General features: G+C 31.1%; 2 protein-coding genes across 2 annotated transcripts in view; both read left to right on the forward strand.

The window, feature by feature from the left end:
- The window catches only part of LOC107444031 (potassium channel, subfamily K, member 16-like), a 9,759-nt gene extending 4,509 nt beyond the window's left edge, over positions 1 to 5,250 (forward strand). The window contains exons 3-4 of the mRNA XM_071180521.1: positions 1,555 to 1,790; positions 4,965 to 5,250. Coding sequence (XP_071036622.1) covers positions 1,555 to 1,790; positions 4,965 to 5,153 — 425 coding nt within the window. The 3' untranslated portion in view covers positions 5,154 to 5,250. The remainder of the gene's footprint in view (positions 1 to 1,554; positions 1,791 to 4,964) is intronic.
- A 4,024-nt stretch (positions 5,251 to 9,274) lies between these two features.
- Positions 9,275 to 16,100, forward strand: LOC139425469 (potassium channel subfamily K member 16-like). Its single transcript, XM_071180403.1, has 3 exons — positions 9,275 to 9,317; positions 12,334 to 12,498; positions 14,179 to 16,100. The coding sequence occupies exons 1-3, from the start codon at positions 9,275 to 9,277 to the stop codon at positions 14,613 to 14,615; spliced, it is 645 nt and encodes a 214-aa protein (XP_071036504.1). The 3' UTR covers positions 14,616 to 16,100.
- The last annotated feature ends 418 nt before the right edge of the window (positions 16,101 to 16,518 follow it).

The raw sequence follows: 16,518 nt of genomic DNA on the forward strand, positions 1-16,518 counted from the left end.
AATAGCTGCTCGCCAGATTTTATTGCATTATAAAGAAAAGTTATTGAAACTAAATACAACTAAATAAACAACAACAACTAAAACAAATAACAACAACTACTAATAACAATAACTAAATAAACAACAACTAAATTCCATTCGTTTAGCATTGCGTCATATGTTGTTCCTACTAAATCGAAGTAGTTGTGTTTTTTTCATATTATACCCAATTGAAGAATAGAAATATTGTAAAAATTATCGTTTGCATTTTTGGCAGTAGTTAAAACTATGCTCACCACAAAGGGTCTTGTTGCATACGTATTTTGTCATTCTGCGTTTCTTAGATAGACGGAAAGTACAAATTTTGAGTTCATTCATCGCACGTCTAGTCATGTCCTCTGTGGGCTCTTATTATGCGACATATCTTCAATGTGAAATTAAACATTTGACTGTTAGACGACGATTATAGTAAATCTGGAAAAGCATCAAATGTAACCTTTGTTAACCTTTAGACGCAGAATTTTTATTAAACATATTTTTAATACTTCTTCCTTGTTTTGTATTAATTTAGGCCAAAATAAGTGAAAAATATTACATTTAGCTTTTTAATAACGTATGGTTATGAAATACAGCATGAAACGACTTTTGTGTCTTTTTCTGCGTTAAGGTAAAACCTTTCAAACACGCCTCAATTCCAAACAATAATTCTTCAAATTTGTAATTTTTTGCAGTTTTTAAATCTAAGAAAAACATTTATTCGTCAATGAAATTTCTTTAATTTATAAAATTACAAGTACTGATAAATATTTAAATAAGGAATGAAAAAAAAATTCAAACTCATTTTTTTTTTTTTTTTTTNAACATATTTTTTTTTTTTTTGGATTTTATGTTTTAGTACAAATATAATTCCGATAATCTGAAAGATTTTTTTGTGACTATAAAATCCTTTTCTCTAATTCAAAAAATACGAAAATATACTTTTCACTTGCAATTAGAGCGCCAGAAAAAAATATATAAAAGGTACATCGGTTTCTCATTTGCCTCAAAGGCTTAATTAATTTTTCAAGGTTCCGCAGTGGACTGATCGTAAAGACTTTGATCAGCCTGCGTAGGGACCGAGGGTGGCCGGTATCGGCCCTCGTTAAACTGTTCTACCGAAAAGTGCTCTACTTCGCGTGCAGGTCGTCGGGCTACCAAAGCAGGGGAGCCCTCCCCTCTGCAGAGGATCAAAATTGTGATAGTATGTCTTCGGATCATCCTCAGGAATGTTTCCCAGACTGTAGCCGATAGCCCATTGTGCAGCTCTAGTGCGATGTAAATAAACTACAACAACAACAATCATTTTTTAAGTAACGAAGATACTGTGAGTGAGGTAATATGAATGTAATGGATGCACCTCGAATTCACAAAAGAGGCAGGAGTCAGTGAGACGAATGTTCAGTGTAAGTGGGTTAAGTGAAACCAGTATCTGCGAATGGGAGGGGTATCAGAAGGAGTAAGTTAAGAATGGGTAACTTCGTGTGTGGTATATTTTATTTTTTATTGAGAGTATAACTACTAAGTGCTATATTACAGGTCAAAATTTGAAAAGGAATACGTACTTTGTTGTCTACAGATTGCTTCTGCTGTCTTGGTTGCTGCACGCAATCGCGTTCTTTATCTACACAGCTGAACTCCTATCTAAAGTTTTCAGTCGGTACCTTCTCTTTGAACTAGTAGTAGATATGAAAGAGAATGTATTCGAATTTCATCGAGTGTTTGTACATCCTGAGTGCTTAGACATTCACTTTAGACTTCTGAGAGCTGAAATGGTAAGCATAAGATGAAATGAAAGAATATTATCATTATTGGTATTTCATTTACCTACTTGTTTGACAAACTGTTATTCGGAATGCTTGATCTGGTAACCATACCCAGAATTGATTTGGAAGCAAATAAACCAGCATAAAGATTATAAAAACTACATTTTTCAAGTACACTTGAAGAAAGAAATTATATAATTTTTTTGTCAAACCAAAAGCTAAAAACGTAAGACACTTTGGCGAATTTTCGTTGGTTATATAACTTTTCATAAAAGTTGATGTGTCAAATGTTTTTCATTTTAGATCTGTCATTTCATTTCTCTTAGTCTGCTGTAAAAACGTAGTTTTTTAGTTTTTATTTTACTTTATTATTTTCTTTTTTCTAGTTTTGATTTTGCTTGTTTATTTATTTTGGCCAGGTTATTTAAAGTATTTATGTGGGTCGAAATGTTGGGTTTACAATAAATTCTCTTTTCTAATAATATGGGGATAAATTCTGATTGTAGCTATCAGGAAACGGTTGAATCTTTTGTAACCATCCATCACAAGAGTTCGTCCAGTTAAAATTAGAGCATACCAGATGAAGAAACAGGACAAGTTGTAATATGTGATGATAAATTATGTTTGTATAAGCCAGAGAAAAGATTGGAACTTGTGTAGTTATTAGGCCTGTAGCCGCATCAGAGAGTTTAGTACTCTAGCTAATCGAACAGATCGGGTTAAAAAAAATTTCGCTAGATTTCATCTCTATTGGACGCAAAAGTAGGTGAATAAAAATGTATTTATACAAATTGGTACCTGCAACTCGAGATAAAGTAAACTGATTATACCCAACCATCTGATTTTGAACAGATATAATTGAATGCTTATAAACGATGCCTCACGTATGGGTCGAACCTGATTGGCTTCCGAATCGATAAATGCCACGATTTACCTACAACTACGTCACTTATTAGGTATCCAATTACTTTGTGATCAAAATTACACGAGGCCAGGATAAATTATATTCAAAGTTATTAGCGTAGTTAAAGATTAAACGTATCCGTAGTTACTTGTATTTGTAATTTAATATATGTTGCAATTTAAATTGAAAAGAGCGGATAAAAATTGTAAGTTGCATTTTGTGGTTTGAGTTGTTTATGTTACTCGTTGATATTATCTGTGAGAGGTTTTATTCACAATGACATTATTTTCACGAAATTTCGTCAGTCTTGAAACCATCTCATGAGATTTTATTTACTAAAGATTTGGGAATTCATTAACGTTCATACCATAGATTATCCACAATATCTTCAAGATATTTTGGCTACGTTGCTATTTCCCAAGGGAGATTTTATCCGCATTGAGTTTCAAGATTTTGTCAACGTTGATACTATACCTGTAATAGAATGCTCAATAGATTTCGTCACTGTTGATATTTCTACCAGGAGAGGCTTAAATCATTATGCTGAAATTTATCCGCTTTTTGACCGCTTTGACCTCGCGAAACAACCACATTAAGATTTGAGATTGATGTTGATACTAAACCAGCGATATCTAATCCACTATACCAGCAATATAATCCTCCAGAGATTTCGTCACCGTTGATATTATTCAGGAGAGGCTTAAATCATTGTGCTGAAATTTTATCCACTTTTGACCGCTTTGACCTAGTAAAACGATATCCACAGTAAGGTTTGAGATTGATGTTGACACTAAACCAGCGATATCTAATCCACTATTCCAGCAATATAATCCTCCAGAGATTTCGTCCTTGTTGATATTATTCAGGAGTGGCTTTTTTCGTCACATCATTATGCTAAAATTTTATCCACTTGGAATGCGCGAGAAAATATCCACATTAGGATTTCAGATTTTGATATCGTTGACGTTGATACAGTCAGAGATTAAAATTTTGTACCCATTATACAGTGAGCACAAAAAGTAAATTAAACATCTGAATAAATTTTGATCAAATAATCGGATGTTGTTGTTGTTGTTAATTTACGTCGCACTAGAGCTGCACAATGGGCTATTGGCGACGGTCTGGGAAACATAACGGAGGATGATCCGAAGACATGCCATCACAATTCCTCTGCGGAGGGGATGGCACCCCCGCTTCGGTAGCCCGACGACCTGCACGCGAAGTCGAGCACTTTACGGTAGCACAGTTTAACTTAATATTATTCCNATTCCTGATATGCCAAGTGCACACTGACTGCAGCCAGTGATGCTTGACTTCTGTGATCTGCTGGGAACCGTGTCTTAACGATCAGTCCACTGCGGGACATTAAATAATCGGAGAAATTACCTCAAATGGGCTAAGTAGTTAGTGCAGACGATATTTGAAATAACGAAATCAGACAGAAAACATACTTTTCTGAATAAACATGCCCTTTTATTCAACGGTTTCAAATTCCTGACCCCTACAATATAGAGGATAGCAGCTATCTAGGAAATGTGGTCCTAATAATTTGGCCAGGATTCGATCTAATAGTTCTTAAAAAATCGAATATTAAATATCTGGCATTTTAAAAATGCGATTTCTCGGGAGCTATTTAACCGATTATTGTTCAAATTTTAAATTGCGCTATAAAAACTGCATTGTTTAAAATTATGTGAAAATTTTTATACCTCGCTATTTAAAAAAATTTCTACTATTATTAAACAAAATATTAAAAGTAATGAATAATTATTAAAAATTAATTTTTGGGTGGAATTACCTTTGGATAAACAGATTTTGAAACTGTGTGAGAAATTTTTCAATTCACTTTAAAAGCTCGCGCTATTTCGCGTTATCGGCAAAAAGTAAAATCAACATTAAGCGGTCCAAATTTTCGACCACTCTCCTGTCCAGACTATTGAGACCATACTTCCCAGATTGCAGCTGCCCCTTTCATTTTGGGAGTCAGAAATTATAATGTCACGAAAAAAAAGGTGCGTTTATTCAGAGAAAGTACGTTTTTCAACGTAACTTAACATTTCGTCAGCAAATTAGCATATTTGAAACTACCCCCTTGAACTCTTAAGATTGAGTCCAGGTACGCGAAAGTCCGATCTTTAGATCAAAAGTTATCCTGGGTGCTTCGTTTATTTTTTGTGCAATGTACAAATTATTATTTAGAGATATTGTGACATGAGATACTGCACAGAAATGTTAGTACTATTGTACGTAACAAAGTTGTTCTCAAACATTTGTTTTAGGGTGTCAAGAAAGAGATTGATATTTGGAGAGCTGATAAAGCTTTAAGCTCGGAAGCGGATTATTTAAAAATGCAACTCAACAGTTTAGTGCTAGCAGCTGATGACTTAGATATTGTTACCGTAAATGAGATGAGGAAAAAAGGTTATTCTTTGAAAACAGAGGCATCAGATGAATTTACTTTGGAATAACGTTACAAGAATTTAGTTTTCAGAATTGTAATAGAAAAAGATATTTTGGTTGATGTTTTTTTCATTTATTCTTTTTTTGTATTCTTTGTAGATAAAGTCCGAGTAATAAATAAAAAATATTAAGCAGTTTATACAGTTACATTTTTGGGTGATAGAAAACTGCGGCTTTTTGAAAATATTGTATGCATTTTATTACATGACAGACTAATTGGAAAAGTGTCCAGAGTTTTCTAATCAGCTTGAAATTTTTTAAACTTAATACAATCAGCCCACATTATCTTATTGGGTTGTTCAGAAAATGATTTCGTTTTTTTTTTGTTGAAAATAAAAGACTATTTTCTTATAGTGAATAAATATTTTATTGCGTCATATGTTGTCCATTCTAGTCCCATACCTTTTGCCATCTTTCTGACTGTAGCATGATTTCGCACTCCTCAAAGTTTATATATTTAATTCCCGAATTTTTATTGCGTTTCTTATTACCCCTTTCTTTATTGCTCTGTAATTTTTTCCATGTTTTCTCTACATTTTGAACTAATGGCGCACGCATCAGTTTTGGTGAAATGCGCCCGCACCCGTGAAAAAATATCAAACTTACGTAAGTGAAAATAAGAGATTTTGCAGAAATCCGTAAGTTCAAAACGCTAACATTGTGAAACATCATTTTAACTATTACCACAAAACCAAAACAAACATTTACAATTTATGTAGACTATTTCTTTAAAGCTGTGGCGTACGGTTCAAGTTCTTTGCTCTATCTAAAACTACAGATCCATGAGCAGAAAAATTTGGTAGATTATAGATTTTAATTCATTCAGCTGTAAAAAATACAGCTTATTATTATTATTATTAATAATAATATTTAGAAAATATTATTGAACTTCTATTGATAATTTGCAAATGGCTCTTCGGTAGTTAACATTGCAAACTACATCAAGTAAAATAATACTTTATTTTAGTTCACAGAATATGCATCAGTACGTTAAATATTTTTCCATTGGTTAGAATGAGCATTTATTAAAGTTAATTTATGTGAGAACTTCACGACAGTTAAATTTTCAAAACATGTTAATATTTTTCAGTAAATAAATAAAAAGCTCTATCCGAAACAAGCAAGTTAGAATGAGACGAACTTGTTTTAACTTACTTAAAATAGTCTGCCGCCTCATATTTTTAGGTGAGTTTTAAATTCCTGTTATGATTTTAAACGGTGATTCAAAAAACACGACAGAGTTTTAGTCTTAATATTTTTAAGTAGTGATTAGTGATTAATTTATTTTGCTTATTGATGGAAATATCTCAAAATGCTTAAAACATTTACCTATCTTCTTCACCTTAACCTTAATAGATATGAACGGCTTGAGGCACGGAATGATAAAACACATTTTTAAATTGTTCGGTAAAGCTTCTGTGGTGAAGAACAACGTAAATTTTATTTAATCAGTAAGATGTTTGTGTATTGTGTTGTCATATTGTGGAAATTCTGAAAACTGGTAAAGTAGCTAAATGGAAACATTACTAAGGAACAGTTAAGTGTTTTTTTAAAAAATGACACCTTTGAAAAAGTGTTATTTACCATTATTTTTTAAGAAGTCTTCTCGGCTATACATAAAAGAATTTTTTTCCCTAAGAGATTAGCCTGGACATTTTTAGGGTCGTATAGCATAATTTTTAAACAATATTTTTGATTTCATTTCAATTCTTGAAATAATTATAAAAGTATAATCACGAGCCTTGTTACACAATTTTCAAAATGTTGTGCAAAAACTTTTTGTTTCATTTTTTTAAGCATTTTCAGCATTTATATTTTAAACTCATAAATGAAACAATATAGAAACCCCAACTCATCATGAAGTGATATTTACCTCAGATAACCTTCATAATTAAATATCACTTTAAATAACTTTTGTTCTAATAATCGAATTATAACGTACTAAAAACTAATCAAATAAGCTGAAAAATTAGATTTAAAACAGCTAAAAAATTAGTTCTAACTATGAATTAAATTACGAAATTAGACATAAAAACGTACTTTCTCTGAATAAACAATTTTTTTTTCCAGCGAATTTCTGATTATCAACGTATGGAGGGGGCGGTAGTCGGAATCTGGAACATATGGTTCCAATAGTTTAGTCAAGTAAGCGCTCAATAGTTTAGGCCCCTTAAGGCTTATTTAACTTTTTACATATTTCACTATATCTCACGAACAATTTAATCGAGTCAGAAACTTTTTGCTCGCAATTATAAAACCTATTTATTCAACTATAATTCCAAGTTTAAAAAAAAAAACTTTTTAACAATTATTGCCCATTGGCAAAATGGGTGTTGTTTTGGGATTAATGGCGTGCGCACCTTGTTTGGACGTCATCACACTTTTCAACTGTGTTAAACAGTAATAGTAAACAGTGCGCATGCGTCGTCATTGCATGTGCTGCAGTTTGATAATTTTTGTAAATTTCTTTTTTTTTTTTTCACTTTTAATTTTGTTATGCTTTAAGTTGTTGAGTTTATTTTTGAGATATGGGACCAGAGAGATCCCACAAATACTTCTTGAGTTGTGAATAAAAGAGAATTTCCTCATTTGAATGATATTTTTTTATCCATTGACAAAATAGATGCAATTTTTGTAAGATATGACTTGAAATGTTGCGGCGTTTATGAGATATTTTCAGCTACCATGTTTCTTTATACGGTAGAATGTATAAAAAATAAAAATAAATAAATAAAAAAACTAGGCAACAACCATTTTGCCAATGGGTAACCTGTGATCGCCTTTCGGTGATCACAATTTTTTTATTATTATTACTTTATTTAAAAACGGTTGAAATAATTTAGAATTGTGACGCATACAAATTTTAACGTTGCTTTAAACTAAATAATTTTAAAAAGCAAAATACGAAATCTCCGCAAAATCTGTCGAATAGTGGTAAAATAATATCTGAATTATAAAATTTCAAAAAAGTCTTTTATTCACAACTATGAGATAAATTTCGTTCAAATTTTGTAATTTATCAGTTAAAATTAAGTAATTTACCCACCTTGCAGATCAAATATTTTTGGACAACTACTGATTAAAACAATAAAATTAATAAATATTTATTAATCAATTATAATTTTTAATAATTATTACTAAACTGTAATTTTCATTATAATTTTTTGCAAGGAGTTGTCTTTGGATAAACGTGTTTTATAATTGTGAGCAAAACTATTTTGATTCTCTTAAATAATTTACGAAGCAATGGCAAAATACAAAAATATTAAAATTAAGTTTAAGGGATATAAACTTTCGTCCACTCCCCAATCAAAACTGCAGAGACATATTTTCCAGATTGGGGTTACCGTTCATACTTTGAGAGTTATAAACCCGGATCAGTTACGAAAAAAGTAAATCTATTCAAAAGAAATACGTTCTAATGTCTGACTTTATGACTTAATAGTTAGCACTAATTAATTCATTTACTTTAAATCAGACTGCTTTACCAGTAAGATTGGCACTTAGGACTGAAAATCCGCTCATTATAACTAAAGTTGTTCAAAGTCAGACTTTTTAGAATTTTTTTATCCAGTGTTCACAGTTGCTTCATCTTCTTTATTATCATAATAAGGTTTTTCAAGGGGAAAGTGGCCACTCTAAGGCTTGGTGATTTTTTGACGATACCTATTCCATCAATTAGATTATTAAATAGTTTATGGTTTATTGTAATAACTTTGGCAATGCAGGACTTGAGGTAAGTCAAATTCTTTACATCAAACTATTCGCGCTTCCAAGTAAATATTGTTAAAGTCACCAACAACAAAAGCTTATTTAAGCATTGACAACGTGCAGTACAACGATGTAAATTAAAAAAAGTAAACGACATTTTAGGAACTGGTTTGGAGTGGACTGATTCATGCCAAATTATCCTGGGGCCCTATTACCAGCGTCACGGAATCTAATTCCGATCGAAATGAAGCTCTCGTGACGTCATAAATCCGTGAATGTCAGTTAAGTCGTATTATGAGCTCTTGATTCCGCTCGGAACTAAATTCCGATGCGAAATTATTACGAATCCCATTCCGGCAAGTTTAAGAGTAAGCGAAATCTAGATTCCGGTAAGAGTTTGTTTATTTTAGTGAACAAAATGGCGCTGTTTTCCGTCATACAGCTAGCTATTGCTGAAGAGAGTGATTGAAACACTATTAAGAGAAAGATCTATCGGCCTAAAAGATTTTGGGTATTCCAATATCCCGACAACAAAATTTAGATGTTAATTTATATTGGAAATTAGTTTTTTTTAAATGGTGTTACTCATAGGCGAAATTCAGTAGTGGAAATGAATAATATCGGATTGTGGAAATTAATGACAGGAGCTACATAAAAAAAGTGTACAAAAAAGAATAGAATCTTAGCTAAAAAAAGGAATTACCAAAGTTAGCAATTAGAATTTCCTATATTGTTTAAAATATGCATGTGTAGGGATTTAACTATCGACTATGTTAACCTTCTACTATCTAAAAATACTTTAAGATGGATGCAAGTTAATATGTCTAATATAGTAGTGATTTGGTATTTAATATTTATAGTGGTAATTACGCCAGATATGCCGGTAAGGCTTCCTTTATTTTAATCTGGATTNACCCGTAACGGGAAAAGATAAGACATAGTTTGGAATGTGGAGGAATTAGTTGCTAAGTTGCCTACTTTTCCTTACTTCCTCCTTTTTTGTGTTATTATGATAAGTGTTCGATTAATTATTGATCTGATTTCAATAATCAAGATAATAACCATCTATTAAGATGCTTCAGTTTTTACACGTTAATGTTCTGTTTAATCTTGTCTTGTATTTCAGGTTGGAATAAACAAGTTTTATGCATGTTCATAATGTATTTTATATATTTATTATCTGGCGGGATTTTGTTCTATTTCTTGGAGAAGGAGAACGAAAAACAACGTAGACAGAGTGCTTTTACCTCTTCAAAGCTGATTCAAAGTATGTGAAAGGTGATGCCTCAAAAATATATCGACAATTCTTTTTTTACGGAGGTAGCGTGTTTCATAAGAATTGTGAATTGCATAGCAATCCATGATCGTCAAAGTAACATTGACTATGACACTGCCTTTGTGAAAAGCTTCATAGCATGATGACTTTTTACACATCCCCGTAATGAATATGTACATTTTCTTCATTAATTTCACTTTTTAGCTCTTAGCCTATTTTTTTCATTTAAGTCAGAACTTATTACTATAATTAATTTAGCATATTTAACAACAATAATAGTTTGCCAGTTTCTTAAGATATCTTAAACGAATTTATAACATTCCACCATTAAATTTTGCCTTTTAGTGCATTGCTTATTATTTTATTTTAATTAATAACTATTACTAAAAATCTATTATCATTGGTATCAATAATAATATTAGTGATTTTTTAGGCTTATTTTTAACGAAATTATACCATTTCTTTATTAATTTTGCTTTTCAGTACAAAACTTTTTTTATTACAATTACCGTTGATTTAAATTATTTTTTTAGTAACACGTTTTAAAAACATAACTAGGAATAAAATATACACGTAGTTTCAAATAACTTTGCAAATACTTCCTTGGTGTCGTAGCCCGCTTATACTATCACGATCATTCAGATAACATGGTACAACGAAAAATAATAATTATGTAATTACAGAACGCGCAATAAATAACTTTTTTCATTAGAGCTATAAGCTAGCAAACATTAATGATGTTATCTTTAAAATATTTGACAAAATTGAATGGGCTTTTAATTTAATTCAAAACAATGATTTCCTCTAAACCAGTGCTTCCCAAAGTGGTTTACATAGACCCCCAGGGGTCGACGACAGCCAGAAAGGGGTCCATGTCAAGTGAAAAAAAAAATTGGGGGCCATGAAATGAAAATGGGGGAATGAAATGAAATGAAAACTTTTAATTTTGGCCTTTCATGAATGGAATAATCAACATACACTGATACTATCTATTTACTTTCATTATACTACCTTATAATATAAAGACATATCTATCTACATTCTACATAATTTATAAAAGTAGCTATGAAGTAAAAATTTTATTAAAATGTAAGTTATTAGGATTATTTTCTTAAATATATAAAACTGAATTATTATAAACTAGCAGTTGACTACAGCTCCGTCCGCGTACGTTTTTATTTTCTCTGCGTGTAAGGTTTTATTTTGCAACAAAAAAGCATTTTTCCGCTGTAAATTGTAGCCTATCCTGTGTCAACTCTTTAGCTAGCTAGACGTCCAATTTAATTTGCGCACAAAATCACGGAGATTTATTGCTTAGTTTTTATGTGAAAACGTAATAAACAGACTGACAATACACTACTAAGGTTTTGTTTACAAACTTATTTCCGCAATTATAATATTAGTAGCGGAGTACGGGTTATATAGTGCACTATTTTATTCCATTTATATATTAATTGAATTAAATTCGTAATTAAATTAGTTTGAATTTAATTAATAAATGTATGAAATTAACATGAGTTTTTTTCTAAAGTTTTTCACACTACACTTCATTACAGTTAGAAATTTAAATCTTTCACAGTGAGTAGCACTATACCAGTCAAAAATACATTTGAAGTTGATGAATCTACAAAAAATCAATATCAGGTGAGCAGGGGGTCTACCCAAGACCAAAAAACATGGCAAGGGGTCAACAAGACAAAAAAGTTCAAGAACCGATGCCTTTGAAAATTCCTTTCTTAAATGTCTGTGAATTTCAAAATATCATTGAAAATTGGGCTACGTCATTTGCTTACAATTGTACTTATTATCTTCATGTTGAATTTCACATTTTTAGAGTCTAACGTTTGCACACAATCCGGTATACAGACTCACATATACACACACACAATAAATTCTTTATTTTATTATATGTATAGATAGATTATATTTTTAAGTTTGTTATTTATTTTAACATTTTCTTATCTTTCTATGTCTTGAAATTAAAAATTCAGGTTAATGGCCCGTTACTGCTATAGTATATTACATTACATGTGAAGAAACACGTGTGTGTCCGATTTGAGCAATGCTAAATGGGGAGCTCCCACAAAAGTTTCGTAGATATTACGGGATCCTCAAAACAAAAATTTTAAGAAACCCTGAAAATCAACTTAGAATCTAATTAATCAAACTTCTGTCTTAAATTAAAATTTTATTTATTATAGATATGATAGAGATTTTGAAGAAAAATAATATAAGTGAAGAAAGCATTTTAGCAAGTTTTGACCAAGAACATAATAAAAGTATAGAGAAGAAGTATCCAGACACGTCTTGGAGTCATGATTATGGCAAAAAAGTTTCATTCTCCCTGAGTTTAATAACTACTATAGGTGAGAAGCAGAATTTATAAAGAATTACATGGTCGTACATAAGAATTACACTGTAGAATTACATATAAAAATTACATCGTAATACATACAGAATTATTCAGTTCAGCGGTTTCAAAGTCAGAGTTGTGATAATGCACATCGTGAGGACTGAGAACTGCCTAGAGACCCGTGACCGGAAATGCCATCGTATGCCGATTAGGTTTTAAATCATGTGTAACTATGGAATCAAACTATTCTTAAGAATTTTTCCAGACAGGCATTTCCAGAATTTTCTCGAGAAAATATTAAATCACACAGAAACATGTTGGTTCATGACATTTCGGCCCCTCCCTTTCCATGTTTATTATTCTTCCATCAGTTTCTTTAAGTGCGAACAGAAACACGCATATTTGTTACGATTTTTAGAATTTTTTTTAATTAATTCTTATAACTTGTTAATTGGTTATTGTTGTAAATAAGGAAGCAAACAAAAGGGAGGCTGTGCAACATCGCTTCAAGAGTTAGCTATGTTGATATACGCTCGCGCTGAGAACTTGGCATCCATTTGGCGTGCACTTAGATGCAAACAGGATCTCTCCATAGGAATAATGGTTTTTTTCTTAATTTGCAACAGAGTATCTAACTATAGTAGAGAGATATGACAAACAATTTCAAAATTGTCTGAAAGAGAAAGATGGCGGAGTCTGCTACCACACATGGCGAATTTCCTTTCTAATTTCGCCTTTAACTTAGTGTTGGAAGTTTTTCGCTATTTTCACTTTAATTTAAACTTTATTGTTAATATATTACTTATTGTTAATNAAATTTTTGAAAAAGAAAAAAAATACTTCTTCATTATGTCAAAACACAATTATGTGCCGTGTTTCGTGCCTGGGCGAGGCTTCTGGGGCGATATATTGTGATTACAGACACACACACACACACACACACAGCCGCTTTTATTATTATGTATAGATTGTTAATACATTATCATTTTCATTTCTTTAAATATGATAATATTACTGGTTTTTTTAGCACGTTTGAAAATTCTTTGACTAGAAATATCTTCTCAGTAAGAAAATTAACGTTTTATCAACAACAACAAAAATTAGTGTTTATCTGGCTTATAATAACATAAATGAATAATTTGATAAAAGTATAAAAATATATCTATCATAGTTAAAATATCTAATTAATTCATAAGATATATGAATATTTAAAACTTTATTTGTATATAATGGATACTTTAGTGAATAGAAATAATTTTAGGAGCAAAAAATACAAAAAAAAACATAGCAAAATACATTTTGCATAAATTTGCATAAAATAAAAACATTTGCATACATAGCAAAAAAAAAAAAAAAAACAAATACAGACCAATTATTTTAAAATAAAATACAATACTTATGACTTTGTTAAGTCTACGAGCAGTTGTAAGTTCCGTTTCTTTTCGATAAATTTTGATTCTCAACAAATGTTATTCATACGTCTAACTCAATAATTGCGTTAGATACAGGAACTCTAGATTCGGTACAAGTTTATATTTCAACTTTCCTGTCATTTATGTTAAAAGAAAAATACATATTTGTATGTAATAAAATCATCTATATTATATTATATATGATGAATATATATGATATATTCATCATATATCTAATTCTTCGAATTATTGTTCTAATATTAATATTTTTAACGTATTAGGTTATGGTCGTATTATTCCAAGAACTTCCTGGGCAAAGATATTCTGTATTGTTTACATTCTTCTGGGAGTGCCTTTGAACTTGTGTTTGGTCCTAATGCTTAGCTTGAAATTGAAAGATGCTCTTGTGTTTCTTCTAGAATACACCGACAGAATCTACGAGAATGTATTTCCGAATATAATGTTAGGAACTGAAGTAATCCACTTCCTCATCAGCAGTTCTTTCTTCATCTTCCTTGCAGCTCTACTCATCTTTGTTCCAGCGTATTTATTTGGATACATCGAAGGATGGACATACGGCGAGGCGATATACTTCTGTTTTATCTCATTGTCCACCATCGGTCTCGGTGATTATGTAGCTGGTATCAATTTTATTTACTTTGTTAAATACACGATATGGGTTTTCCCCTCCTTTGTTAAAAGTTCGAACAACTTATAACTACAGAGTTTTAAATATCGGCTTAAGATTGAACTATTATAGAAGCATTTTACCCTCTCAGCGGCATCATAATTCAAATTTAAATCAATCAAATGGCAATTAAATCAATCTAATGGAATCATTCAAATTTAAATCAAATGAAAAAGACAGAAATCGCAAGTTGGTGTATCATTAAACTAAGAGCCTGTCGACTTTACTAAGGTGGTAATCAATTTGAAACTTTGGTTTAAGTTTGCACCAGACTTTGCAACTTACAACCTTACTAAGATTGCACCAAATTTCAAACTTCAGTTCACCCTTGCAACTTACGATCTTAGTCAGTTGGCAGCTTATGTAAAATTGTGGCTCAATTCTGTAACTTAAGACTTTAATGAGATGGCATAAAATTTGAAATTATTAACCAATTTTGTTGTATCCAATCTTACTAAGGCTATTGCAAATGTTAAATATACAAGCTGACCTATAAGTTCTCATACATTTGTTAAATTTTTATTTCAATAAAATAACATAAACCATTCAAAAACCTTTTGTATTAAACTAAAGTATCAATCATTAAATATCTTCACGATAAATGCTTTGAAAAATACCGCCTTTTACTTTCTTAACGAGCTTAATTTTCGCCTCAAATGCACCAAATGCGACACGTACGTCTTCTATCGGCATTTCCTACCATACCTTTTGAATTACATTTTTGAATTTACTCAGACTGGTGATTTTATAATTATTAAGTTGTGAGGCTATTCATTCTGCGATAAAAAGTCAGCTAAATGTTTGCTACACCCCTCCTGAACAACACGTGCGGTAAGAGAAGAAGCACCATCTTTTTGGAAGCAGAAATATCCCCCCCCCCCTAAATACTTTGGACTCTTGGGAGTAAAACTTTTTCCAAAACCCTAATTTTACAATATTAGGCTTTGATTTTTAATCCCGTTTTTACGAAAACTAATTGGAGTTCGCCTCTTTTTGAAATAATCCCCTAAACCATCCCAGACGAAGAATTTTGATAACGTGGAACATCAGGTAGGGGATGTTATCAATAGAAATTGATAACCATTTTGGGGATTGAAACAATTTGTTTCTCGTCTGTAAGGACAAACGCATCTCCAGCGTGCCAAGCAAGAATTTCTTCTACCCTCTGCTTCCTTTTCATTTTAGCAGACACTGAAGAAATTAAAAGTAGTATAGCTCATGACTTGCAATAGCTTATCTATACCTTAGACTAAAATGTCTGGAAGGAATTGGGTATACAGTAACACTTATATAATTTTTAATCTGCTTCAAAAGTTGTATGAGAACTTTTTAGTCACGGTGTAAAAAATAATTGAATTGGCGTTATCTTTCTTAGTGTAAAGTGAGGCACATAACATCATAGAAATCAGGCACATCACAAAGAAGAGCACGAATAATAACAGTTGAAAACATGCAGTTGTTTTAATTACAATATGCTACTTACCATCAAAAGATATAATGAAGAGAAATGTATAAAAAAAAATTATCAGATCACTTTTATATGTGATTGTTGCCTAGGTTTTTTTTAAATTTTATTTTAAGATAACGCTCATTTTTTCATGAAATAAAAAGATCCTTCCTAAAGTAGGATTGAATAAAAATTGCCTGGTTACCTAATGTTACAAAAATTTGAATTTGATAAAAAAAAAATTTTTGAATAAAATAAGTTAGACTAAATTTCCCATAGCATTAGTATAGGATAATGAACGTTGAACGATAAACTGTATCTTAGTTTTATTATTTGCAGGCGTTGTAAACAGACATCTATATTATGTCTACCTCGATCAAACCATTATTCAAATATCTCATAAAAAAATAACAATATCTATCTATATATTCAAACGTTTGACTACCAAACGTAAAAATGTTTTTCTACAAAATAATTCGGTGAAGG

Source organism: Parasteatoda tepidariorum, chromosome 4 (assembly GCF_043381705.1).
Source record: "Parasteatoda tepidariorum isolate YZ-2023 chromosome 4, CAS_Ptep_4.0, whole genome shotgun sequence".
Lineage (NCBI taxonomy): Eukaryota > Metazoa > Arthropoda > Arachnida > Araneae > Theridiidae > Parasteatoda > Parasteatoda tepidariorum.